Source organism: Mustela putorius, unplaced genomic scaffold, assembly GCF_011764305.1.
Source record: "Mustela putorius furo isolate JIRA1106 unplaced genomic scaffold, ASM1176430v1.1 tig00000585_pilon_pilon_pilon, whole genome shotgun sequence".
Lineage (NCBI taxonomy): Eukaryota > Metazoa > Chordata > Mammalia > Carnivora > Mustelidae > Mustela > Mustela putorius.
Window position 1 is genome coordinate 12,225,193 of NW_025421424.1, and position 26,920 is coordinate 12,252,112.

The 26,920-nt window shown below is 49.4% G+C and overlaps 1 protein-coding gene across 1 annotated transcript; it reads right to left on the reverse strand.

The window, feature by feature from the left end:
* Positions 1-2,787: 2,787 nt before the first annotated feature.
* Positions 2,788-23,102, reverse strand: LOC101685761 (neuroblastoma breakpoint family member 6-like). The gene is made up of 13 exons (XM_045081987.1): positions 22,758-23,102; positions 22,446-22,649; positions 20,411-20,507; positions 19,242-19,483; positions 18,115-18,204; positions 17,570-17,621; positions 16,633-16,799; positions 15,538-15,589; positions 14,470-14,749; positions 10,450-10,954; positions 8,339-8,578; positions 5,919-6,133; positions 2,788-4,041 (listed from the first exon to the last, which is right to left on the reverse strand). Exons 2-12 carry the CDS (start codon positions 22,621-22,623, stop codon positions 5,928-5,930), a joined length of 2,109 nt encoding a protein of 702 aa, XP_044937922.1. The 5' UTR covers positions 22,624-22,649; positions 22,758-23,102; the 3' UTR covers positions 2,788-4,041; positions 5,919-5,927.
* Positions 23,103-26,920: the final 3,818 nt, after the last annotated feature.

The window sequence follows — 26,920 nt, forward strand, 5'->3', positions numbered from 1 at the left end:
TGCAGGCAGAGGGAGAAGCAGGCTTCGCCCTGAGCGGGGAGCCCGACATATGACTCGATCCCAGGACCCTGGGCTCATGACCCGAGGCCACGTCAGATACCCAACTGCCTGAGCCACCCAGGTGCCCCAAAGTATAATTTTCAAGCACAGGGTCTCACGTCAGTAGCCAGTGTTGACAACATGATGCTCTTAGCCCGTTGTGATGGAATTTTTCCCGGAGGTTTCGGGCAGGAATGAGGTCTAGGTAAAGAAAGCACCTTTGCAGAAAGGTATAGGCACGAATTGGCAAATGGGGGCGTGGGGTTTGGCTTAGAAGAGGACTCTCCCTGAGACCTGCCTCCAGCCCCCATAGCAAGGGGTTCTGGGGCCAATCACAGGGGAACTGGGTCCTCCGTGTGCCTTTGTTTCTTCATCTGCGAACCAGGAAAAAGGAAAGCTCCCATGAACAAGTGGACTGTGAAGACTAGAAGTGCTAATATGTAGGAAATCATGCGTCTCAAGAACTCTAAGGGATGTGCATGATCTCAGGGAGTTTCCAAACTGACCAAACACCGGACTTTAATAAGAAGATTCCAGACCCCACGTCAGCCCACTGAATCAGAATTGCTAGAAACCAAAAGGACGAGGTTGCATTCGTACAAACTCTCTGAGGCTGTTCTGATACAGTGATGAGTATATGAGTAGGGAACACTGAGTCATATAACGTTCCTCTAAAACAGCAAAGTGGGAATAGCAGAACGAGGATCTTTTCAGTCGAGTCTCTCCGCCAGAGGAGAAAAGGAGGAGGACTCTGCAATGGAAGGAGACCTGGCCCATCTGACCCCATTTAATCTTTGCGCAGTTTCCATGTTTGATTACAAACAGGCCGCCAGGTGAATGGCATGAGGTCAAGTCAAAGGAATCTATCAAGCAGTGCTCCATCTTCTGAAACTTGTTTTTACCTTTCTGAAACTTGAATTTCAGTATAGTTATCTTACAGTGTTAACATATGTTTCAAGAGTAGAATGTGGTGATTGAACATTTCCATACATTGCTCAGTGCTTATTCGCACAAGTGCACTCCTTGACGCCCTCTGCATTCCCCGATTCCCTGGTCCCCCTCCCCTCTGGCTACCACCAGTTTGTTGTCCCTAGTTAAGAGTCTGTTTCTTGGTTTGTCTGGCGCCCTTTTCTTTTGCTCTGCTTATATATTTTGTTTCTTAGTTCCACATACAAGTGGAATCCTACGGTATTGAGCTATCTTGGACAGACTTAATTGACTTAGTACAATATACTCTAGATGCCCCTGTCTCATTTCAAAGGGCAAGATTTTATTCTTTTCTATGTCTGAGTAATATTCCGTGGTATAAATATACCGCATTGTCTTCACCGGTCATCTATGGACGGACATCTGGGCTCTTTGCAGTATTTGGTTATGCATGTATTCGTGCTTACTAGTGCTTATGTATTTCTGAGAGTAAATATCCCGTAGTAGGACTGTTGGATCGTAGGGGGGTTCTGTTCTTATGTTCTTGAGGAACCTCCATACATCGTCCACAATGGCTCCCCCGGTTTGTGTGCCCAGCACTAGGGCAAGAGGGTTCCCTTTTCTCCGCAGCCTTGCCCACACTTGTTGTTTCTTATGTTTTGGGTTTTAGCCATTCTGACGGGGGTGAGTGCATATCTCATTGGTTGTTTCTGTTGCTTGTTTTTTGTTTGTTTGTTTAAGATTTTACCTGCTTCTTTGAGATAGAGAGTATAAATGGGGAGGAGTCGAAGAAGCGGTAGCAAGCTCCCCACTGAGCAGGGAGTCTGATGTGGGACTCGATGCCAGTGAAACGTGGTCCCTATGACATAATCAGAAGAGCAAGGAAAGCAACGTACACATAGAGGGGTCATCTAGGAGTCAGGGATGTTAAGTTCTTGAGGAACCTCTGTACTGTTTTCTAGAGTGGCTGCACCAGTTTGCATGGGCACCGAGAGTGTCAGAGGGTTCCCCTTTCGCTGTACTCTTGCCACAATCTGTTGTTTCCTGAGTTGTTACCTGTAGGCATTCCGACTGATGTGAGGTGGTATCTCACCGTGGTGTGGTTTGTATTTCCCTGGTATGGCACTCTTACTTTCAACACTCCGTAAAACTGGTGGTGCAAGTACTTTCTATTCAGTGAGGATGTCCTCGTATGCAGGCAGTAGAGAAAGAGTATTGAATATGCAACCCTCACGGAGTCCTCATTCCCTCACTAGGAGTCCTTTGAAGTGAACTTCCCCGGATGAGAGATGACAGAGGAGACTTTGACTTTCAAACAGCTGGTCACTGTTGAATAGACTTACTGGCATTTGTACGACACAACTCTGGGAGTGGAGTAGGTGGGAAAAATAGGATGTAAATAACATCTGTTTCACTGGGCGGAAACAGTAGTATACCAGGTCAGGTTGTTACAGAAGGAAAGGGAAAATACAATAATGTCAAAAGTTTGATGTCGAGAGATCCCTTCACACTGACAAACTGAAGGGGAGAAGTTTGGCAAGCTCATAGGGAACCAACATGTCCATGGACTTTCGGTGTAATGCTCAGCCCTACGTATACGACCTTCCTAAACAGCAGACAGGCCTATAGGTGCACAGGTGCACATGCAGAAAAGAAAAGAAATACCACAGAGAGCTAAACACAGAAACATGTCCTCCTGGTAGGGTACGTAGAGCCTAAAGGTGATGGAGACTCAGTATAACTGTGATGATGAGAACCAAGCACATTTCCATGAGCATGTGTCCCGATCCTCCAAATCACCATGATAGGGAGAGCTTAGAGCATCCAATGTCAATAACCCACCAGTTCATAGTGGTTGTCCGAACCAAAAACTTTAATGACATAGAAGGGGGACAGAATGTTCTTTTCCACAGTGCAGTGCCATCCAATACACATTGTATAGATATCCAAACGTCAGAATTCTTCCAATGTAGAAACACAGATAGGGTTAGGAGATACCACAGGGAGCAGTAAAAGATGGCAACATGTAAGAGAAAGTGGTTAAGAGGAGAGGCTCGTCACCCATCCTCAGGGTCCACCACGTACCAGATTCCCAATTTCAGAAAGCAAAGCATGTGTCTTGCTGTGAACAGATCAATCTGATAGGTACTCTATAGCAATGCAACCAAAGCTGCTCTCACAGGAGTGGTGATGGGCACACTGGACCTTCTTGGTCTCCGGGTAGGCTAGCCGGGACACATGCAGCATTAACCATGGAGTGTCCTGGCCCAAGGCACAGGCTGAATTTAATCAGGAGGAACTGATCAGACAACTTCAGAATGTAGGCCATTAAGCTAGACATGTGGCCTGTCCCCTACAAACAAGGAAATGTCACCACCACCGGAGACAGCCACCGAACGGTGAGGAGATATTTTGGGTTCTGAAGGAGTAAGAAAATACAGCAACACATTCTTGTCATCCTTTGGAACCCAACCTATCTCTCCTCCATGTTGCTGTCTCTTATTTGTGGTGACAGGGATTTGTGAAGAAAGACAGACCGGTCATCTGGTTCAATGGTCCACATCCTGAAGGTGTCTGATAACTCCCTCGTGCTCAAATTCAGGCTGAACGTCTCCAGGAAGAACACGGTGTAGTCAATGCTGTGTGCTTCTGGCATAGCCCAGTTGGTGGCCCAGAATGTCCAGTGTGACATGTGGCCTCTTCCCGTGGTGCTGCTGACTCTGGTTCTCTGCAGGATGGAATTGAGAGCAGCAAGACTGAAGGTCTCTGGAAACGGGGGTGTGATGTAGGCAGGCATTGGTCTCCTGAGGAGTTTATCACAACTGGAGATGAAGGGCAAGAAACTCTCTCCTCCAATGGGTCTCTTGCAGTAAAAATCATTGAGAATGGCTTGGGATTGTGATGTGGATTCTCAGCAAAGTGTCTCTCGCGTGCTCTCTTTGGGCTTTAACTTGATGTGCTGCTTTAGATTTTCTTTCATCCAGTGGAAAAAGAAGGGGTTTTAGGATGAAGTTTCAGGATGGGGTTTTCATTCACACAGGCCTCTCTTTTCTTAGTTTCTGCAGTCTTTGGCATCTGAAGAGGAAGAGTGAGAGAAATCAAATGTGAGTCTTGTTCAGATGCTACTGGTGGCTGAGCCTGGAGGGGTGGCGGCCAGGTGACAGAGGCCAGGAGTAAGCAGAAGGCCTCTCCAGAGGAGTAGCTGCAGGGGGATCTGCACCCAGGCAGAGGGGGAGTTGAGAGCCCCAAGTCAGAAGTCATACCTTCACGAAACCGATAGGCAGCCTGTGTTGGAGGATGCAGGGGCCCCTGCGCTCCCCCAGCAGGGGGCTAGTGATGTCCCAGCTCAAAGCTGCTGTGAGCTTTTGCCAGATCCCAACTACCTCCTCCTCTGCAGCCACTTCCCCCTTGAGCGCTTCCATCAGAAGCCAAGTGATGGCTTGCCGACGCCTCCCGGGGAGGTGGGCACCTAGCACGCACCACGCGCGTTCCGAGACAGGCTGCTGCAGGAAGCAGGGGACCCGTGGCAGCCAAACACATCCCCTTTTCACCCTTGTCCCAGTCTTCTGAAAAGGAGGCCAGGCTTTGGAATGAGTCCTAGATTGGGAGAGCCCACAGGGGCCTATGAGTATCTCCAACTTCTTTTCTGCCCTGTGCAGAGGAGGAGCTGTGGCCCCAGGGGCTAAGGACCCCTGAAAGCCATGTGACCTGTGACTGAAAAGCCTGGGCTGAAAGCCAGGCTCAGGCCCTGTGCAAACCTGTGGTGGGGAGGGAGAGGACAGCCCCTGATCTGCAGGTGTGGGCAGGCAGTAGATACTGTTGGTCACTTTTGGCCTCCCAGGAACAAGCCCAAAGGTGCTGAGGGAAGAGCCCGGGGAGGAGAAACCCCAAGGGGAATTCACAAAGGACAGCCTGGGTGTTATCAGGGACACTTCATTTTCCCTCAGGGACAACAAGGGTCTGTGAATGTTATCTCACACAGGATAGACCTTGGGGCATTTGTAGGAATAGTCTGAGTAGGTATAAGCTTCAGCAAAGTGTAAAGCGCACATGGAGAAGGATTCATGTTTGCTTTCTAGATTCTCATCCCTTCTTTCCCCAACTTTCCATAAGCGTAGAGCCTCTCATGGATTCCAGGGGTGTTCTGATGGGCCTGCAAATGGATAGATAGGAGAAGGAGTCCTGAGGTTGTTTCCTGAGATGTTGTATAATGACACCATAGGATTATTTTCTTTCAATCTGTCGTGGACCTGTCGGGGAGCTGGGAAGTCCTCGTAGTGACTTTGTGAACCATGGTTTTGATTGCCACAGGAAGCAAGAAACCTGAAATTCCTCAACCTCGATCAGGGAAGGGATCATGTTTTAGACACTGGGTTTCCAGGCAATATTCCTTCCTCATTGTATCGTGTATTACAGGGGCTGAGGAGAAGCTTGACACCAGCTGGGTCCCAGGTGAGGGTTCTGTGTCCACCTAGCTCAGATTTCCTGATCGTCCCAAGAGGAGAGTGCTTCTGCCAGTGACTCATTGAGACCTCGGACCTGGGAGGAGGAGGCTTGGAATTGGAGAAGCAGGGAAGGAGGGCAAGGAAGCCAAGAAAGCGTGTGGTTTCTGGCAGAGCTCTAAGTGTTTGATGGGTGTAATAATGCTGCTCTGCTGAGGAGGGCCATGGGGCCTGCTTCGCCATGGGCGTGGGGAGAGGGGAGAGGGAATCCCAGGACAGCCCCGGCAGGAACACAGCAGAGTTGAGCTGCATCCCGGTGATGGAGACCAAGGGCCGGCAGGGTGGCAGACCCCATGCGAAACCGGGGAAGCACCAGCTGTGGGAATGGCCGAAGGAGGGAGAGCAAGTGAAGAGACAGTGTGTGTTTGGTCGGGGGTGTTGGGGGGGTGGAGCTCTAATCAGCAGGAGAACAGTAGGAGTCCATGCCCCAAGGGCCAAAGACATGATTACCTCTGGGCCCTAAGCTTGAAGACCAGGGAATCTGCATGCCAGTCTCCACTGGCCAAACTGCAGTATTCTCTTGGGAATCTTCTGTTTCATGACACGGAGGGCTTTCATGTGGCCATGGATTTGACAGCCATGCTGTCTGTCCCTCGAGTCCTCACCAGCATCACGCTCCGGCTTGGGAGGGTTCTTCATGCACATGGAAGCATCCAAAGCCAGTTCTGCAAGGAAAAGCACATCGACAGGATCCGCTGTGATTCATGATCTTTCTGGACCTCCACCTACATTGATGTCAAAGAAGGACAGTGGCCAGAATGAGAAAGGCCATCTGACAGATCACAGGGCCGTGGACACAGTTTGATTACTTCCGGTTTTGGCTCTCTCTCTCATACTCAAGTAAGGCTCACTGGGCCAGGAGGCCAACAGGTTCCCAATGGACAAAAGTGAAAGCACGAGAAACGATCGGTAAAAAGAAACAGTTCTGGGAAAGAGAAGTTTCCACACACAAGGAAATCGTGCTGGAAAGAGGCTGTACTCTTGTCGAGAAGAGACTGTAGAGCACAGAAAAGTCTAGGTTGCAGGGAAGCCTTTCGGGGTCAACCAGGGAAGAGCACGCTGGGGAATGCATAGAACATGCATCAACATGGCCAGCGTTTCATACCTGTGCACTACGTATAATATACACACCGAATAGACAACATGTGTGTGACCTAAGGTAGAAATGTCTGTGTCTGTATGTATATATGTATGTATAAGGGAGTCAGTGATTAATGAGGGATTTGCGGACAGGACCAGAGCATTCTACCCCCGCTCTGCTCAGCTGCATCGAGTAAAAGAAAAGACACGGAATCCAAAAGAACGAGAAAAGCAGTGGTGAGAAACAGGAGACCATGGACATGTTCCATGTGGGAGTCGGTGGGAACAAGTTAGAGTAAAAGCATCTGCCCCAGCGTGTAATTGTGTATTCACCCCCAGCTGATAGGATGAAACCTAATCCCCCAGTGTGATGGTATGATGGGGTGAGCCTTTGGGAGGCAGCTCCTCCCCTAGTAGGGATTCACGCCCTATAAGAGAGACCTCACAGGGTTCCGTCGCCTCTCTGCACTGTGAGGACAGAGCCAGAAGGCAGCCACCTCTGAGCCAGGAAGGCAGTGTCACCAGGCCCCGAATGTGTCCCTGTTTGATTGTGGTTCTGGCGCGCCTCCGGAACGGTGAGATACCGATTTCTGTTGTTAAGAAGTCAGCCTGTCTGAGGCATTTTTGTTATTATAAGCAGAGCGGACCAAGGAGCTGGCATGGAGCTTTTCTTCTTGCTCAGGCCTCCATGGGAGGTGAGTCACAGAGAGAGGGAGGGGGCCAGCGGGTCGGGGCTGGATGGTGGGCGCCAAGGAGAAGTGACAGGCCGCAGGGAGAAGACCGTAAGGAGGGTGAGTTCTAAGGCCCTGGTCCACGCTGGGCTTCCCCGAGCACTCCCTGAGCTCTTTCTCCAGGGCCCTCCCTGGTGCCACAGTGCTGCTACTGATGTGGCCTCCCCCTGGGAACGGCATCTCCTCAATTCTCAGGGAGGTCAGCTCCTGACCGAGGAGCCCCAAGGCACCCCAGGCTCCAGGAAGGGACTCTGAGTGCTGGTGGGGAAGGAAGACAGGATGCAGAGGAGGGTGGAAACGCTCAGTCTTCAGGACATCTGAGTAGAGGTGGATCCTGATGAGCAGGAGGCTGGGCATGAGGCCCCGGAGATGAAGGGAGCAGATGGACTAGATGGAGGACCCGAAGAGAGAGTGACATGTATACTTCATGGGGTAAAGTGGACCCTTCTCAGCTTAGAAAAGGAAAAAACAAAAATCAGTAGTACGCGGTGTTGCGAGGCCAGTATTTCTACAGTGTCTGTGAGCACCGAACAGGGCAGATGGGCTTGACGATGCTGAAGGAGAGAAAACTGGGCGCATGAGCCTTTCTGAGAAAGGCAGGCAGGATGGGGTCCGGCGATAGTAGATCTGCCTAAAACTGCTCTTCCCCACATGAAACAATGCCCTGACACCATTTCCAAGAGTTGAAACCCCACAGGCATCTGAGGATTTGATGTGACAAATTCATACATATTGTCATGCAATTTTGTTGCATCAGGGCCCCTATGAATTGTATTTCATGTTCCCAAGAACAATGAAACGGAGACCCCATTTTTTGTGGTTTTCAGTAAGCGGACTGAAGGGAAAATGCATGAGAAGAGGCGGAAGTTGGCCAGTTATACAGCCAGGAAGTGGCAAGGCCAGTACCTGGTTCAGAGCTGATACTGAACACCAGGCTCTTGGTCACCTTGCTGTATTGCAGCATCGTGGGGGCTCAACCTCATCCCATTGCTACCTGTAGCCACAAGTCTGTGATGACCAACAGAGGGTCTAGAGCTTCCTAGTCACCTTCCCTCTCACCTCGGAGCAGTGGCGGTTGGTCCCCACAACCCATGTTGGTGCCCAGGCTCCCGATGGCAGAGGAGAGGCTGAGTCTGGCTCTGTTGTCACCACGGTCCAAATGCTGGTCCAGCTGCAGTTGCAGGGAATCAGCCACCGGGGTGCTTGGCTGTGTCTGTGCCCCGGAACTTTGCACCTGTGCTCTTGGGAATGTCAAGTTTCCCCTGGATGGCCCTTGGTGACAGGGAGACTGCATCGGAGCTGAAGCGAAAAGAGATTTCAGTGGGATCCATCCCAGGGCTCCTTAGCTGAGTGCTCTCAGAACACCCATGTCTGATGCCCCCGCCCCTCTGTGATACCACCCTGGGAGCAGGTACAAAGGCAGGCATCATGGCTATGAAGGAGATGTCCCCATTGTCTCTGAGCCTATGGATGCTGTGTTGGCCGGTGACTAGGCTGCAGAGTCCCTGAGGTGAAAATCTCCCCCTGACTCCGCAGGGCCTTCAGATGGGCCCAGTAGCTCATGCCTGTCATTCTGTTCATAGTAACCTTGGTGTGAGAGCCTAGAGAGAAGTTCCTGGAGAGTTCTCAGGGCTTGGGAGAAGGAGTTGTCCATGTGTAGTGGCAATAAAGAACAGGGGAAGAAGTTCAGCCTCGAGGCTTCAGGTACCCCTAGAAGAGGGAGTTGCGGAAAGGTAGCACGGGCCAACTTATGGGGCCTTTTCCCAGCTCTGAAGCCTTTTGAAGCTTCTCATCTGCAATTTCTGTCTGCCCTTCCGTCTGTATTCTATTGCCCCTTGGAGAATGCTAAATAACCGTGTGTTTCATTTGTGCCTCCCAACTTGCTGTAATGCTGAGGATGCCTGGTCTCTTTGGCCCTCGGGGAGGACGGGGAAACTTGGGAGAAGGTAGTCCTAGGGCGGAAAGGCTGTTACTGTCCACGTAAAGTTGAGGGACAAAACATTTCTTCGGCAGTTTCACTGTACCATATTGATCCAATAAGGAACATCATGGACTCCTTGCTGGCCCTAGCACATGTTTTGTTCAGCAGAGAAAGTCTCCTAACAGGGCCAATTTTTCTCCCAGAAGGGAAGTCCAGAAAATAGCCTGAGCGGGAAGAGACGGGAAGTGGATTTTGGCCTGCGCACCTGTGTGAGCGTGGCCGGAAGGGGGTCACACTCAGCAGGCTCCACGTTTCTGAAGATCCTGGAGAGGGAAACAACTCTTTGCTTTGCCCCTGAATGATGCCCGTAGCCACGTAAGGTGCACAGGTTGCTGCTCATTTAGAGGGCATTATGCCACCAAGAGTGGACACGTGACAGAAACCGTATCCAAGCTGGGAAAATATCACTGATGCTGCACAGAGGGGGAAAAGCCCACCATCCACGGGGGAGGAAAAGCGGGACTAGAGCTTTGGCTTCACTGAATCCATGGGACAGGGGACAGACAGGACTGGGTGCTCAGGATCTTCCATGTAAATGCTCCAGAGGAAGACCAACACCCGGGGAGAATGAAATTTGAGCTCAGCAGAAACAGCACAGACGCTGCCCATAGGGAGCAGCCGCATAGCAGTGTGGAGACCAGAGAGCTTGCAAGAAGATACACAGGACGTACAAGTGGCCATAGAATTTCTTGGGTCTAAAAAGTCTCTTCTTGGAAATAAGAGGCCTGTTACAAAGATACCTCCAGGTGAGATAGCGTGGCTGAGTTTTTGTCCCTTTCTCTCCATTTCTCCTCTCTCACCTTACTTGGTCCCAACAGCCTGCTGCTTGTGAGGGGGCAGGTGACACAGGATAGTGTGGGACAGAAGGAAAGGGAACTTGTCTGACCCACATGATGCCTTTTCTTTTGAAGTAGGCTCCACATCCAGTGTGGATCAGAACGTGGGGCTTGAACTCAGAACCCTGAGAGGAGGACCTGAGCGCAGATCAAGAGCTGGAGGCTTAACCCCCGGGTGTCCCAGTGTTTTGAAAATAAAATCCAAGAGCATATTCAAACCAGTATGGGTCTACAGGGCCTGTTGGCAGGGCTGCATCTCTCAGCCTATTTATGTTGTTGTATACAGAGAAGACAGGCTTCCTGGGACCCTCCCTTCCCAGGAAGTTTGTGCCCCTCACAATGGGGTTACTTACCATCTACATCCAGACCCTCGAAGGTTTCCTCCTTGTCACGTGTGGATGAGGCACTTGTACAAGGCCTCCAGGTGTCTGGCAGGTGATGGCCAATTGAAGAAGTCAAATGACATTCATCCAGGGAGTCCTGTGGGACGTCATTCTCTTCTACCACGGGCAGCTCCGTGCAGAGCCTCGAGTTACAGGGAGGACTGGAGATGCAACAGGAAGGCTGAGTCAACATGGAGTCCCAGTGGTTTAGGGCAGCGGGGAGGAGGGTGTGGTCACAGAGAACAAACGGGAAGTCCCCATCAGGGGAGAGGAGCCATTCTGCCTCCCTCTGGGGAAGGGTGTGGATGAAGCAGGGATAGATCAGGGAAGGAGAGAGGGAACCAGAGCAAGAGGTGGTCAGAGCATGGCCAAAATGGGAGTTTAAAGGAAGAGAGTCTGAACCCCCCCAGTGCACCACCGTCCCAAAACAAACAGCACACTCAGAAAACAAGAAAAGCAGCACCAGCACTTTGGCCTACGTCTTGTTGAAATTTGCAGAAAGGAGCAAGACCACCCCAGGCTATGGCAGCATTGGAGATTCCTAGAATGCTTGTGTGTCCCACGAATTTTATTTTTTTTCTAAACAGTTGTCTTGCCATGAATTCCTACCCACGTCCTAATGCAAAAGCAGCAGAGGTAGATGGCATCTTCGGCCTGATTTGGATCAAAGCGTGACCGTGAGAAGGCAAGAAGTCCAGTGTGTTTACTATACTTGCATCAGGGGACTGCAGACTCCAGGCTTGGGAGGGATTGAGAAAGGGGCTTATAGTAGTGCCCCCAGAAAAGCAGAAACCATAGCTAATGGCCCGTTTTGTGCATGTGAGAATGGGTGAGAGAGGCATATTTAGCAATTTTTAGATTTGCCTAGATCACCAGATATCACCATTGAATTAAAGCCCATGAATCTTCAGAGTTACCTGGGGCATATCGGGTCTTGGTCTTCTACCTCCAAAAGATCATTGTGATTTTCTACAACTAAAGAGAGACAGGGCCAGTCACATTAAACGGAATGGCATCGGTACGTTAAAATAAAATATCCGCTGCAGCTAACACTCGGGCATAATTTTCCTTAATGGGGCAGAGGGTAGTGTGAGAGAAACCCTCCAGGAGGCCTCCGGGAGTGCCTTGGTAATGTGTCACGGTTTGCTTTCCTTAGGCCTCGGGCACGAGCTCCCTGATGTGGTGGGGCCACATGGAAAGAGTCTGTGTAGAGTGAAACGTGTGTTTTACCATGGATTCTGGGGGGAGAGCTTGTCTGAGTTTTAAAAACGTACTGCGTCCTTCTCACCTTACCTTATCTCATGAGATGCTCTAGGTGTGATGGTTGAAAGGCATTTAGACACAGAGACCAGACGGATGGATTGAATCTACAAACCCTCAAATCAAGAGGAATCTTGTGTGTACAATTCCTTCGAGTACACAGACGTGGGAGCCATGCATGGGGAGGGGGAATGGCCGGGCTCAGCCTTGCTCAGGGAACCATTCAAGCAAGCTGATGGCAGAGGTGTGGATGTCCTGATACGGCTGTGATGACTCACTGAATCAGAGCAGTGAAACCAGGGAAACGACAAAGCCAAAGATGCAGGTAAAGCTGACAGCATCTTTGAAAAGGGACAAAAAAAATAAGGTCCATTGTATGGGTATAAAAACGAGAGCCCTGGAGATGAGGAGAGACAGTTAATGGAAATCAGGAGCAAAGACACCTGCGGCGTTGCATCACAAATGAGTGTGGGTTGTGACGTCTACCTTGACTCCAATGTCCTAACGTATATCAGAAGACATAAGCAGAGCCTGGGATGAGGAATGAAGGGCGGGTCTGTGCCTCACGTGATATCTGTGCTCTAAAGACTGGCCTAGAGCCTGACTGCGATCCCTATATCTACCCAACTCCTACACAGCAATGACACATCTCAGCGTAAGCAGAGGTTGGAATAGCAAACATAAGGGGTCAGCGAGGGCGTCGAGTTGGAGCTTTCTCAGCTTGACAACGGAGGACTCACTAGCTACTTCCAGAGCAGAAGAACTGTCCATATCATCGAAGGAGTTTCTGTCAGCCCTCGTAGAGGTCCCATGCAGGTCAGCCAGGTCACGAAAGGCTGAGTGAGTCAAATAGCATTGATCCCGGGAGTCCCATGCGGGACCCTGCTCTTCCACCTCTGGCAGACACAGACTGGGCCTGGGAGGGTGGGGAGATCAGAACATGAAAACAAGAAAAGGAGACACCCCATAAAACTACTCTTTCAGATGGGAGGCCGAGAAGTAGATTCATAAGAAAGGAGCACAGCCACTACTCACCGCAGAAACTACCCTGCTGTTTCAGGGACAGAGTATGGGTGCTAGGGGGAAGTATAGATGGCCAGAGAACAGAAGGATCTCAGGGTGGAGGCGACAGATCTAAGCTTCTGAGCATCAAACTCTGAACCATGGTGGAATAGAAGTCGAGGCTCAGAGTATACATTGACCATTTTAAAGGTGGCTTCGACACTTTTGCATAAATTCTGTGGCTGTTACCTTTAGGGACCTAGTGAACACAGGATGCCTTTTCAAAGGCATGCTCAGCCTGGAGTGATCTCGTGTCCTCAGTGCCTCTTTCTCTAAGTACGGTGACGTGGTATGACGTGACGTGACATGTTTCCTAGGTATTCTTTTTCTACAGTGTATCCTTAATGCGGTAAGACCGCGGAGGGAGACACAGCTCTGCCTCTCTCTGTGGGTTTAGTGAAAGAAGAGAAGAGGGCAATGCTGAGAATCCCACTGACTAGTCAATTCAGGCATGTCAAGTGACTGCAGGTGACTGAAATGGAGGAGTCCAAAAGGAAAGGAGACGTGTAACTCACGGAAGACACACATCATGGTTCAAGGAGAGGGTTTGTGTTTGGAGAAGGGATGAAAGTGATAGGTTTGTTAGTTTCTATTTGTTCCTTGAAATAGTCCTTCAATTCACCACTGAACGAAGCCAAGGTTCTTCAGAATTACCTGGGGCCTAGGGTGTCTTGGTCCTCTTCCTCAAAGAGATCATTAGGACTTCCTAGAAAAGTAGACAGACAGGGCCAGTCACTTTGCACAGATCACCACTTGTACATTAAAACCAAGCATCTACTACAACTACCATATGGGGAGAATAATCCTTAGCGGGGCAGAGGAAGGCATGGAAGAAGTCCTCCAGGAGGCCTCGGGGAGTGTCTTGGGAATTTGCCACAGTGTGCTTTCCGCAGCCTTCGGGCCCGAGCTCCCCGTAGTGGTCAGGCCACAGACAAAGTGTCTCTGTACGGAGTGACACATGTGTTTTCCTACAGGTACTGGGGAACAGCCTCCCTCGATTCTAAAGCCTTATTGCAAACTTCTCTCATTACCTCACCCCATGAGATACTCTAGGTGTGATTGTTTAAGGTCATTTAGACAGAGACCAGACTGACGGATCAAATCTGCAAACCCACAAGCCGAACGGAATCTTTTGTGTACAATCCTTTGCGCTCCACACACATAGGAGCCGAGCACAGGGAGAGGCAAAGCCCAGGCTCCGCTTCACTCGCAGGAAGCATGTAAGCCAGCTGATGGCAGAGGTGTTGATGGCCGCATACAGCGACGTTGACTCCGTGAAGACGGCCACACAGAGCACACACACAGTGGGGATGAGAGCAGTCAAACCAGGGAAAGGATAAATCCCAAGACCTAGGCAAGGCTGACGGCATCTCAGGATGGGCCCGACAATTCAAGCGACATTGTATGGGAGTGAAAAGGAGAGCGTGGCAGATGAGGAGAGACATTTAATGGAAATGAGGAACGAAGACAGACACCTCAGCTTACGCAGCCGAAGGGAGTGTGAGTTGTCACATCTGCCTTGATTGCAATGTCCTCACTTCTGTCAGAAGCCCTAAGCAGGGCCTGGGATGAGGATCAAAGGGCAGGTGCATTTCTCAGCTGAGGTCTTTGCTGAAAAGGGTATCCCAGAGCCTGACTCTTATCCCCATGTCTACCGGGCTCCTACACAGCGGTGACACCTGTCAGCATAAGCGGAGGCTGGGATAGCAAACCTAGTGGGTCGGCCTGGTGGTCGATTTGGAGCTTTGTCAGCTGCACCATGGTGGACTCACTAGCTACTGCCAGAGCAGAAGAGTTGTCCATGTCGTCGAATGAGTTTATGCCAGCCCTCGTAGAGGTCCCTTGCAGGTCAGCCAGGTCAAGAAGGGCTGAGTAAGTCAGATAGCATTCATCCAGTGAGTCTCCTTGGGCGTCCTGCTCTTCCACCTCTGGAAGCTTTCTGGTGGGCCTGGGAGGGTTGGGAGATCTGACCGTGAAATCAAGGAAAGGAGACACCCCAGTATCCTACCGCTGTTAATGGGAGGCCGAGTAGTAGAGTCGTGAGAAAGGAACGCCTCCCCGCAGAAACTACCCTCCTGTTTCAGGGGCAGGGTTTGGCTGCTAGGGGGATGTACATATAGCCAGACAACAGAAGGGTCTCAGGGTAGAGGCTACAGATCTAAGCTTCTGAGTAACAAACTGAAGGATGGTAGAATAGAAGTCGTGGCTCAGAGTATGCATCGAGCGTTTGAAAGGTGGCTTCGACACTTTTGCATAAATTTTGTGGCTGTTACCTTCAGGGACCTAGTGAACCCAGGATGCCTTTTCAAATGCATCCTCAGCCTCGAGCGATCTCGTGACCTCAGTGCCTCTTTCTCTAACTACTGTGATGTGACGTGACGTGATATGTTTCCTAGGTATTCTTTTTCTACAGTGTATCCTCAATGTGGTAAGACCGAGGAGGGAGACACAGCTCTGCCTCTCTCTGTGGATTTAGTAAAAGAAGAGAAGAGGGCAATGTTGAGAATCCCACTGACTAGTCAATTCATGCAGGTCAAGTGACTGCAGGTGACTGAAATGGAGGAGTCCATTAATGAACGGAGACGTGTAACACAGGGAAGACACACGTCGTGGTTCAAGGAGATGGTTTGTGATTGGAGGAGGGATGAAAGAGATAGGTTTGTCAGTTTCTAATTGTTCCTTGAAATACAGTCCTTCAATTCACCCCTAAAAGAAGCCAAGTTTTTTCAGAGTTACCTGGGGCATAGAGGGTCTTGGCCTTCTTCCTCCTCATGATTCAGTTGATATTCTGGAAAGAAATACAGTCAGCACCAGTGAGTAATAAGATCCCTCTCTTTCCATTAGTAATCCAGTGTCTGATGCAATCCAGGTACTCAGGTATGCATAATGTGGGGACAGATTTAGTGAAAGTAATATTGGAAGGTGCCCTCCTGCATTCCCTTGTGGTTACTGCCTGGATTTCGGAGACTGTGCCATTGTGTACGAGATCATCATGACAGTTTCCTCCGTCAGAAATCGGTGTACACACTTTAACTTCTCTGTCCTCACAGATTCTGGGAAGTAAGCCCCCCTCTGTCCTACAAGGAGTACTGCAGTATTCAGCCTCTCTCATCAGAGGCTGAGTTGCGGAAGCCTTCGTGGCACTTTTACACTGAGCCTGAAGAGATGGAAGGCAACTACAAACCCTCAACTTCATGTGAGTCTTTGGGGCTGCACAGAATGTTGCCCCAGTTCATGTGGGGTTGGGGGGAATGCTAAGGCTCAGCTGTGCTTCTGGAAACACACGAACAAGGTATCAGTGGAAGTGCTTGTGGTGGGTTTTCGGAGAACCGTTTTGGAAGGCAAGCCATCCTAAAGGACTAGAGAATGGGGCTGAGAAGAGCAAAACTAGTTAACCTTGGACAAGAATGGCAATTGACTGCTTCAGGCTTGGGTTCCTCAAGGACCTGGCTCAGATGTGAAATGGACAGGTTATTAAAGATGAGAAAAGAAATTTCATCCAATTGAGGTCTGACAGATACCTTATCTTGTCCTCTTGCTGACGTGATTTGAGTGTGTGGTGCCTGACGTGGGCCCTGGGACCCAATGGAGAAGCCAGGGAGACATGGGCATGCCCTGGGAGTAGGAAGAGAGCAACGTCCCCAGACCCACCTGATGTCTGGGCTTAAAACTCAGTTCTAGAGCCCAGCTAAGGGCAGTATGTCTCTCCCGGGCCTGCCCACAGGGATGACCTCTCTGGGTACAGCAGAGGTCCGGGGTACAAAGAATAGGTGATCTGTGTGGGAGTCGTGTTCAGTTGGAGCTTTATCACCTTGACAATGGAGTACTCACTGGCCACTTGCAGAGAGGAACAGACTTGTGGGTTCTCCGGTGAGAAGATGGCGGAGCTCCTGTAAGGCCAGTAGGAGTCAGACATGTCAGGAAGCACTGAGTATGTCAGGTAGCGTTCATCCGGAGTATCCCGTGAGGTGTCCTGCTCTAGCAGCTGTGTGGTGAGCCTGCAGGGTGGGGAAAACTGAACATTAACCTCAGAGGGATCTGAATGCTATGTCCTGTCTGGCTTTGACAGAAAGCAGAAGGGAGTGGTCCGGAAAGCAGAGAGGTTGAGCCATGAAAGAGAGAGAGAAATCTTCTTGTGTTTGTGCGACAAGGTGTGATTGTCACAGGGGTAGCAGATAGGAAGGACTATAAGTGCTCGCTATACAAGCCACCAAACTTGTGAAGAGACTGAATGATCTCTGTGCCATCCAGCCATGACTCACTACGTACAGAGTCCCAGCATGGCGGCTTTCCCAACCCTTCATTCAAATGGCTTTGAGTTCGGCACGTAGTGGCCAAGCGGCGGCTGCTCCGGGGGTTAGGAGGCCGTCCCCGGGACCTCGGGCCGCAAAGGCCTCTTTCTCTCAATATTGTGGCGTGATAGAGGATGTTGTCTCGTGGCTATGATATTTTCATGCTATGCACTCATGTCATCATGCTAAATCGAACAGGCAGAAAGTAGACATGCAGGTCTGTCTAGAGCACAAAGTGGAGAATGAGTGAGGACAGTGAACCCTCTGACGTATTAGTTCTGACTTCAGGTTCCTCAACTAGAGAAGTACTTCAGAAACTGGGAGCAATCCAAGTAACACAATGAAGACCGAAAACGTGGTGAAAACGGATCATTTCTCATTGACCCAATGGGTAAGAGAGCTCTCTCTATGGAGCTCTTTCTGCTTTTCCCTGGTTGCCACTTTGGAATTCATAGCCCCTAAGTATTCAAAATTACCTAGGGGCAACGGAGTCCTGGCCTTTCAGCCCCTCCTGATCCATTTGGTTGTCTGCAAATAAACAAAGAGGAGTTACAGTTAGAAGATTCCCCTTCACAGATGCCCACTCCTATGTCCCATGTAGCCCAGGGCAGAACTACAAGCAGCGTAATTACAGGCAAGCGTGAGACAAATCATCCCACAGAGCTTAGGTAGGGCCCTGTCACTGGGATTGCTGTCTTGAGTCATTCGACAAATGTCCCTGACGTGCCAGGCCATCCTCACAGCATCCTGTCTTGAGTCTGTGCAAACAACAAACTGATTCTTCTTCCCTGAGATTGTGGGGGAAGTCCCTGGCTGCTTCCTAGAGGGTTGTTGCGGTATTTAGGCTTTTTCCACCTGAAATGCTGTAGGTCAGTGGTTTAACGGAATCAGCCATTGAGATTAAAGGAATGAATGAAATCTATCCAGCATCAAACCAGAATAATCTTCCAAGCTGCAAAGAAACGGGCTGTGTATGGGGTAGGGAAGTTTCAGGATCCTGCCTTGCTTCAGAGAAACATACACTGTACGATAGTCAGTGTTGTTTCTTCTTCTCCTGCTTCTTCTTCTTCGTCATCGTTGTCGTCGTCGTCCCCCTCGTGGTCGTAATTTTCTGTAAAGAAATCCAGAATTGTCCCTTCAGCTATTTCCCACATCACTGCTCTAAGCCCTGCGGCTCCAATGGCCCGAGAGACAGAAGTGACTTTGTACAACTAGAGAGTCTTCTGAGTTGAGGGCAGTGTCATTAGGAATTGCTGTGACCTGGGTTTCTGATCCACCAGAAAGGTGTCTCTGATTTGGAGGATCAGCACCACTGAACCTGGGCAACTATTTCTACTGTCTCTTGTTGTCCATATCAGGGGATGCTCGTCCAGGGTCAATCTTGACTTCGGCAAATCGTGTCGTGCAGCGTGCCCCCAGTCCCACCGCACGCACAGACTCTGTGCATTCACGGCTGTCACACGGAGCCTCTTCCTTGTCTTCATGACAGGACCACCCCCTGTCCCCCATCCCTCCGCCGGGGATTTCATGGATAGCCATGTGGGCTTTGGTGTCTTCAAGGGGACTCTGTCTATGAAAAGTGTTCCAGTCTCAACTGGGTTCCCACCTCCAAGTCCTACTGCATCCAGTACCTCATCCAACTCCACACTGTCAGGGCCTTTCTTTTATGTGTGAAGTGCGTTCAGTAATTTTCCCATCTGGTGACTACAGTGGCAACAAGTTTGTTTGAAGTACATGCCACATGAGGGAACAGCTATGGAGAAAGGAAAACTCACTCTCTCCCCTAGGCTTAATACAGACCGGGCTGAGTCTGGGAAGCTCCCACTTCTGCAGGGATCCTTGCACGCTATCAGGGATCCCTCCTGTCACATTCCCCTTTCCGGGCTCTAACACTGGCCGATGCTTCCTCCTACCCGAAAGGCTGTGTCCCCTCAGGGAGGCAGCAGACAGGTGGACCAGGGCAATGTGCCCTCCCCGAGCATTGCTCCTCTCTGCTACCACCTCCCAGTCCTGGTCCTCTCAGGGCCCCACGTGCGATGGGGAACCCAGGACAGCCGCTGCCAAGAGTGTGAGGGCAGGCGGGGCGTCTCTTGGCAGCCCAGGGACTCGGAGCAGCACAGTGCAGTCAGGGGTCTGTGGCTGTCTCACCTGGGCTGAGCTTTTGGGCAAGGCACTTGGCCAGCCTGCGTCCCTCAGCCAGTTGCCCTCGCAAGCCCTGCCCTTGGGAATGCTCAGCGCCATCATGGATGAGGAGGGCTTCCAGGTGCTGAACGAGCAGCTGGGAAACGTCTTCCCCTTCCCGCAGCTTCTTATATAAGCGGGTCAGTTCTTTCGCCTGATCTTGAATCAGCAGATGACATAGCCTAAGTTGGGAGAACACAGAGAATGTTCTAAAATGTTCTAAAATGTTCTAAAATGCAAAGGTGTGAACAATAGATAAGAGCTTTCATAGAGATTTCTAGCAGAATTTCCCAATGAGCCCTCAAAGCTGGATTCTGGCCTGTGTGGTGACGTGTCTGTGGCAGAGAAAGGAGAAGGTTAATCCAGCCTTCCTCTGGATCAGAGTGTGCTCCTGTTCATGCCCTGGACATCCCGTGTATCTTTCCTCCTGACCTCCAGAGCACGCTTCAGAGACATGCCCCTTCAGCTGCTCACTTGGGGCACACGCATTTCCCTGGAAAACTCCCTAGGGGGCAGCGTGCTGTGAATGGACATAGTGCCAGACCCAGAAGCATGGACAGTTTGGCTGGTGTTAACTGGTGTGCCAGGAGAATGGCAGGGTCCAAAAGACAGCATTTGTGGGAAGAGAGGATGGCAGGCTGTCGTCAGCCAGGGCTGACCATGTGAAAGGTAAAGCAAGTGTTGGTCTCGTAAGATTGTTCATGTGCTCACTGTGCCAAAGGTCACAAATGGTCCCTTGCCCCTTGAATTTGGTGATGTTGATATCCTTTTTTAAAAAGTTTTTAATTTTTAATTTATTTTTTAGCCTAACAGTCTTCATTATTTTTTCACCACACCCAGTGCTCCATGCAATCTGTGCCCTCTTTAATACCCACCACCTGGTACCCCAACCTCCCACCCCTTCGCCACTTCAAACCCCTCAGATTGAATTCCTTTTTTAAAAAAAGAGAGAATGAGGCTCTGAGTCACTGGAGTCCATCGTTTACCAATCACTGTGGTCTAAATCGTCTTAGATATGTGTGTATAATGTGCCTGCCATGACGGTTTCTGCCCTTCTCTGGGCCCAGACTTGTTGCTGCCACCAGTCAGAGGGGCCCACAGCATCCCTCCAGCCTCCCACACAGGGCCCTCCTTACCTGAGCTTCTCAGGCAACGTGTCTGCCCGCTTGCCTTTCTCACACAGCACCTTCTCCCCGAGCACGGATTTGATGAGGTCGCTCGACTTTTCACACTCTGAGAAACAGAGATGCCTGCCTCAGTGGAAAGCTGGATATGCTGTTATGCCCGCTGCTTTCAACGGAGGAGGCAGGCTGCACCCTAGGGCAAATAGAACCTGGCAACCGGGCCGTGTGCTGGGAGCTCCACGCCTCATTGCGGAGTGTCCCAACTGCTAGACACTGGATCACTCCCCGTTTTTGAGGCCAGGAAAGAGCAGTCCCGAGATAGAGAGAGGAGCTCCACTCCATGATTAACTGGTATTTGGCAGAGTCAGAATTCGTATCCCCCTACACCAGCCGCAGTCTTGGCCACACTAGCAAGCCTCGCTGCCTCTTCATTGAACACTAAGGAGGGACCTTAAGTAAAGCCCCCAGATGCCAGGCCCAACAGGCATTCCCTGAGCTGGGATTTCTATACTGCACAAGTGTCTCAACGGTAAAGCGTCAGCCAGATACAGCAGTGTACACTAGAAGGCAGGAACCCAGAGAGATGTGAAAGGAACATGGCCAAATCCTAATCACATTTATGGAAGTAGAAGCAGTAGAATTATGAACAGAGTTTACATGCTTCCAGGCTTTGCTATGAGAGCTGTACGAGAATTTCCTCAGTATTCATTGTGACTGAGAGAAGTAGACCGCAGGACGGTAGTAGTCTAAGAGATAGGGAAAATGAGGCACAGGAAGATTAGGCAGCAGGGATTTGAGTCCAGGCGGACTGACCCAGAGCCCATGCTCTTCATCCCTCTCCTGTGTTACCTCCACCCCAAGCTCTTGGGTGGTAACTGTTTTCATCATCTTCACAACTGGCTTCCCTCAGTTAGGTTATCAGTTAGGTTTATCAGGAAAGTTGTAGACAAAACTTGGCTTGTCCTTCCATGAAAGGTCATCATCTCTTCACTTTCCTAAAGAGCAGGTTTCAATTCATTCTTTTTGCCGCCTCAGTTGTTTTTAATTCCCTTCTGTATGGAAGGCAAAGTGTGAGCAAATGGCAAAAATTCAGCCTCAGGACTCCTTCCCGTCATTGGGTTGTGCGCGTGTCCCGATCTCTGGGTTCCTTCTGTCTCTGAAGCCCCGTCCTCATGAACAGGCAGCTGAGCTCCCCAATTCAGCCTTCCTGTGGGAGAGGGCCTAGTGCACCCAGTGGCTTGGGCGGTGTCTGGGGCTGGTGTCCCCCTCTCACCCTCATTCTCACTTGGCCAAGCATCTGGTGGCCTCGGCCTGGGCCTGCTAACTTTGGCATGTCACTGAAGGTTCTCCAGCTCAGGGGGTTGAGAGAGGAGGTCGCACAGATTGTCTTATGTTCCCCCAAATGCTGCCAGCCTTACCACCGGGCTTCAGATGGCCTCCGTGGGCTTGGAAGGGAAAAGCATAAGCACGGGATCCCTCTCACCTGGGGAGTCCCTGTGTGGATGGCGTCCCTCATGGATACCGCAGTTTCGGGGAAGGCAGACCCCACTTCCTTCTCCTTGACAGCACGTAGTGTCACTTCTGTAGTCCTCCCTCCTCCCCATGACCCCGGTGCTGCCTTGACCATCAGCATATTTCCTCAGTGCAGCCAGCTCGGTGCTTTGCCCGTGGGACATCCGAGAGCCTAGACCTGATGGAGTTCCTTAGTATATGGTAACTGAGATGAAGGACTGCTACAGGACAGACAGGGTCCTCACAAGACCAGTCATCTCTGGGTCTGCCCCAGGAGTCAAGAACTGGGATGGAAACTCTAAGCCACCGTATAGGTCACTGCTAACCTGGGGAGGATGCTAACATACTTGTCTTTGGTTTTCCCATCCTCAGCAAACAGAGGGCAAATTCCCACTTCACCTTTCACGGACTGTGGTCAGAATGAAATTTGTGTTGTCACCGGAAATGGGGGAGAGAGCATCTGGAGAGGCTTTGCATTTCTCAGAAGGAGAACACAGAGCTATGGCTTTGGGGACCAAGACTTGGCAGGACTTACTGTATTTCCGCAGTTGGTTGGCCAGGGAGTAGGCCGTTGCTTCGGATACAAGGAATTTTTCCTTGAGGTCTAGGAAGTCCTGGCTGGTTTTTTCCAGCTGTGACCGAAGCTGCCAGTTGACTTCCTGGAGGCTGCTTTCTGCCCCTGCCTCGGACAGAGGGCCAGGATGGGCTGCCATGGCGACCCGTGGCAGAAGAGGTAGAACTGGGGACCGAAAAAAAGAAACCCAGACCCACGGTGGGTTAAAAACCAGTGGCACCAAGTTGGTTTAATCAGGACTGAGGGGTGAGGTTACAGGAATCCTTTACTTACTGTTGGGAACAATTGGAGCAACAGCCCACAGTACTTGAGAGACAACCAAGGTTCAAGATGCCAGAGGTGGGAGCCAAAGTCACTGCTCGTATCTCCGACTCCAGCCGGAATGACCGAGGGAGCACCCAGAATGCCAGCTACTGGTCTGCACCAGCACTAACTGAATAGAATGTCCAGGGTGTCAGTGGAACCTGGGGAGCCCCTGCCTTCCAGTTGCCGAGGGGCCATGCTGATACACAAGGCTGCCTTGTCTCCCGTGAAGGTGACTGCTGATGGGGCCCACCCCTCAGTGGCCACTGTCAGTCGTTGTCTACCCTTGTGCTGATACCACAGTTTCCCTCTCTTTCCAAAACAGTGTCTCAGCATAGTGCTCATTATCATTCTCTTATGTGTGTAGAATAAGGTCTGGCAGAAATAGCGTCCCACGAAGTTTTCTTTGTTCTTTTTCTTTTTTTCTTTCTCTTTCATTCTTGGAGAGAGAATGGGGGCATGGGTAGAGGGAGAGTATGTGATAAGGGGCTCGGTGTCAGAACCCGTGAGACCTTGACCCGATCCTAAACCAAGAGTCAGATGCTCAACCAAAGGAACCACTCAGGCGCCCTTCGCAACAGGTGTTCTTAAGGGTTCTCATGAACTCATCCCACTTCTCAACAGCGGTTCAACAGATCTTAAGGCTTTTCTAGTGAGGGAAATGTCTAAAGTCACAGCCTATCTGGATGTTCTTCCCCAGGTCTTCTCTAGGTTTTTTCTCTACCCGTTAAAACACAAGAGAAACATGCTAGCAGTTTAGCCATCTTTAGTTGCTTTGTATTTGAAAAGGTTTTCAAAGTATTCGGCCTTCCTCCATTTACAATACTTTCTTAGCATGTATGTAGTAAATAAAGCTTTTTTTACAGCAAAAACTAAACAAAAGAAAGCAGAAAACAACGATGAAAGAGCCCCAGACAGATGAAAATAAAAAGCCCCCAGGAAAACAGAAAACAGATCCCAGACTTAGTGTATGCAATGAATCTTGCAAACTGTTTCTGGGGCCCCTGGTGGCTCATCTGGTTAAGGGACTGCCTTTGGCTCTGGTGGTGATCCCAGAGGCCCGGGACCAAGTGCGGCATCAGGCTCCCAGCTCCATGGGGAGTCCGCTTCTCCCTCTGGCCTTCTCCCCTCTCGTGCTCTTTCTCACTCTCTGTGGCACGCTCTGCTCTCCTCCAATACATAAATAGATAAATTCTTACAAAAGGAGGAAAAGAAAGGGAAGAAAACGGTTTCCTTTCCCAAGTCTGTCAGTATTCTTCTTACTGCAAGTCTGTGTTAGGTAGACTTGTTTTCCCATTAGGTGGACATTTCATTTCTGTTTCCTTAGCTATTTACCTAAGAGTGGGATTGCTGCGTCATACGGGACCTTGTGTTTAACTTTTTGAGGAACTGCCAGCCTCTTTTCCAAAGCAGAACAGGGACACCCTTTTACATTCCCACCAGGAATATGTAAGAATTCCATTTCTCTGCAAGCTTCCCGACACATGTTTTGATTGTCTCTTTGCTTGAAGTCATGGTAGTGGGGCTGACAGGGATCTCACTGTGCTTTAGATTTGTATTTCCCTAGGGACTAATGAAATTGAGCATCTTTTCATGTGTTCATTGTTGCAATGGTATTGTCCTTTCGAGAAAGTCTACTCAAGCTCGGTTCCCCATTCCTATATTGGCTGTCTTTTTACCGACTGCTTAGTTATAGGAGGGTTCTTTACATGCATTGTAGATAGTAGACCTCACTTTTCACTTCACTTCCTCGATAGTGACCCTTGAAACCGAAAGCTTTTAAGATGACGAATTCTAGTTTATCTGTTTATTCTTGGTTTGCTGGTGTGGTTTTGCAACCAGCTTCCAACCCCAAATCATGAAGATGTAGAAGTCTGTGTTCCTCAAATTTGGCTTTTGAAAGAGAACTTGCCTGCATTTTAGTAGTTGCTGGACATTATTTAGTAATGCCTCTTGAGTGTTGATTGATATTTCTCTCAATGGATAGTCTTGTGCCTGTTTTCCCACCTGTGGAGCGTGCCAAGTCCTGTAACAGAGATTTTGGAAATGGTATCTGTGAACATCCTGGCTTAGATTCAGGGGTGAATCCTGGTTCTGCAGTGGAGCTGGTCTTAAACTCAAGCACATTTGTACAAATTGCTCAGACTGTTTTGAGCTGATTCGTTGTAGATCTTTCTGAGGAACACTTGTGTGCTAGTCCAGATCGTGTAGGGCCAGAGTGGACTTTCTCAGTGGCCTCCACACGGAGAAGACTGCCAGGATTGGACCTCGTCAAGACTTTCATCTCGGGTCTACTGGAATGGAAAGTAGACCTGCTTCAGGGTTTTGGGAACGTTGTTCCATGCAAGTTGGTTCCTCTCCTTTTTTTTTTTTTTTTTTCTTTAATGTGTACATGATTTCTTTCTGGAAAAGGGGAAAGGATATTTATTTCAAAACAGCCTGTCTGTTCTTTGTCAGTGGTCTGTCAGTGCTTTTGAAAACTTGTGAAGGAGAATTCCAGGTCAACTATCTTCTATGCAAAAAGTATAGTTCCTGTACAGTATCAGGTGATCATACTTAATATTAGGAACTATCTTGTAACTCAGATGGTATCGTTTCCTGATGAGAAAAAAAAAATACAAAGAACACCAAGCTTCCCAAGATCTTTGTCACCGGTCCCAGGTCACAGCTGTAGTGAAGTGAGGAGCGAGCATTCGAAACCTTTTCTGGAGGCACCTGTTTGGGTCAGACAGATCAGCATGCAAGTCTTAATCCCTGTTCAAGTCTCGATTTCAGGACTGGAACCCCATGTTGGGTCCTGCTTAAAAAAAAAAATAAAAAGAAAAGAAAAGAAAAAAGAAACCAGTGTAGCAGGTTTCCCATTGGGTTTTCCTATGCTTATGAAGCAATTACCATATGCTATGGTATCTCGTTGAATACTGATTTCTTTCCCCACGGCTAAAGAGTTGTGTCTCTTCGTGGGCTAGTATTAGAACCAGTGATACGTCTTGTTTTGTGAAGTTTCATTTCGAGTCTTTTGGCCATTTCTTTTATTCTTTTGATGATCTTCTCAGACTAGATGATACCCACTTCTGGAAAAAAGTCCTTTGTCAGAGAGAAACATGCTTCTATACTGGGCCTTCCATTTATATTCTCTTGAGGTTGAGATGAAGATAGATAAATTCATTTTTGTATCCCAAGAAATGATGCATTGCCTCCTTTGAGCTTGCAAATCATATGGTTGATTTTTTGGGGAAATATCAAAACCACTTATTGAGTTTCAGGGTATGAAAGGTCTTTTTTGTATTTTAAAGCGTTTCTACAGGGACGCTGAGATATAATTTCCATGCAGTAAAGTGTATGTAATTAAAGTCCTACGTCTATTAAGTTTGAGCATATATATGCATCACCCCGGTAGTGGAGGCATCTATCGCCCCCACAAGTTTCCTTGTCCTTCTAGCATTTCCTCCCTCCCATTTGCACGTCAGGAAAGCATTGATTGGCTTTCTCTTACAGTAGAATTATTTGCAATTTCTAAGGTTTTCTCTTAACACCATCGTATGCTATGTAAATTATTTTGTTTTGATGTTTTCTGGCTCTGAGGTATTATCAGAGCAAAAGAACATGTCTTCCCATAGTGTTATGTAAGCGACGAGATTACTCTGCGAAACCGCATAGCATTCCATGAGCTGGATATGTCACAATTTGTGGTGGTCATTCCTCTGTGGATGGAGATGAATGACAATTAGAAATAGTCAGTAGCTTTTTTGGAATGTACCGTTTCTTTTTTCATTCGAGTGGAATGGGGATGGTCTATGGTAGGTATAGGTTTAATATTTTGAAGAATTTCTGGACTGTTAGGGTGCCTGGGAGACTGAGTCAGTTAAGCATCTGACATTGATTCTGGCTCAAGTCATGATCTCATTGGTGGCGAGACAGAGCCCCAGGTAGATCTCTATGGTCAGTGGGAGTCTACTTGTGCTTCTGTGCCTCTCCCTCTTTCTCTGCCACTCCCTCCACTCACTTTTAGTCGCTCAGTCTTTAGTCAATCAAAGATTAAAAAAAAAAAAAAAAGAATTTCCAAACTATTTCTGCAGTGGTTGTAGAATTTAAAATTCCCATGCGCAGTGTATGAGAAATCATAGCAAGGAGGT

Excerpts from the sequence above, each read along its gene's own strand:
- LOC101685761 (XM_045081987.1), bottom strand. The coding sequence starts at position 22,623 with ATGGCAGCCCATCCTGGCCCTCTGTCCGAGGCAGGGGCAGAAAGCAGC. Across the intron at positions 15,590-16,632 it reads TTCCTCTCTGCAAGTGGCCA|AATATCAACTGAATCATGAG; the intron begins GTGAGTACTCCA and ends ATTTCTTTCCAG. Across the intron at positions 10,955-14,469 it reads TGCTGACAGGTGTCACCGCT|GCCAAAGTGCTGGTGCTGCT; the intron begins GTGTAGGAGCCC and ends AACAAGACGTAG.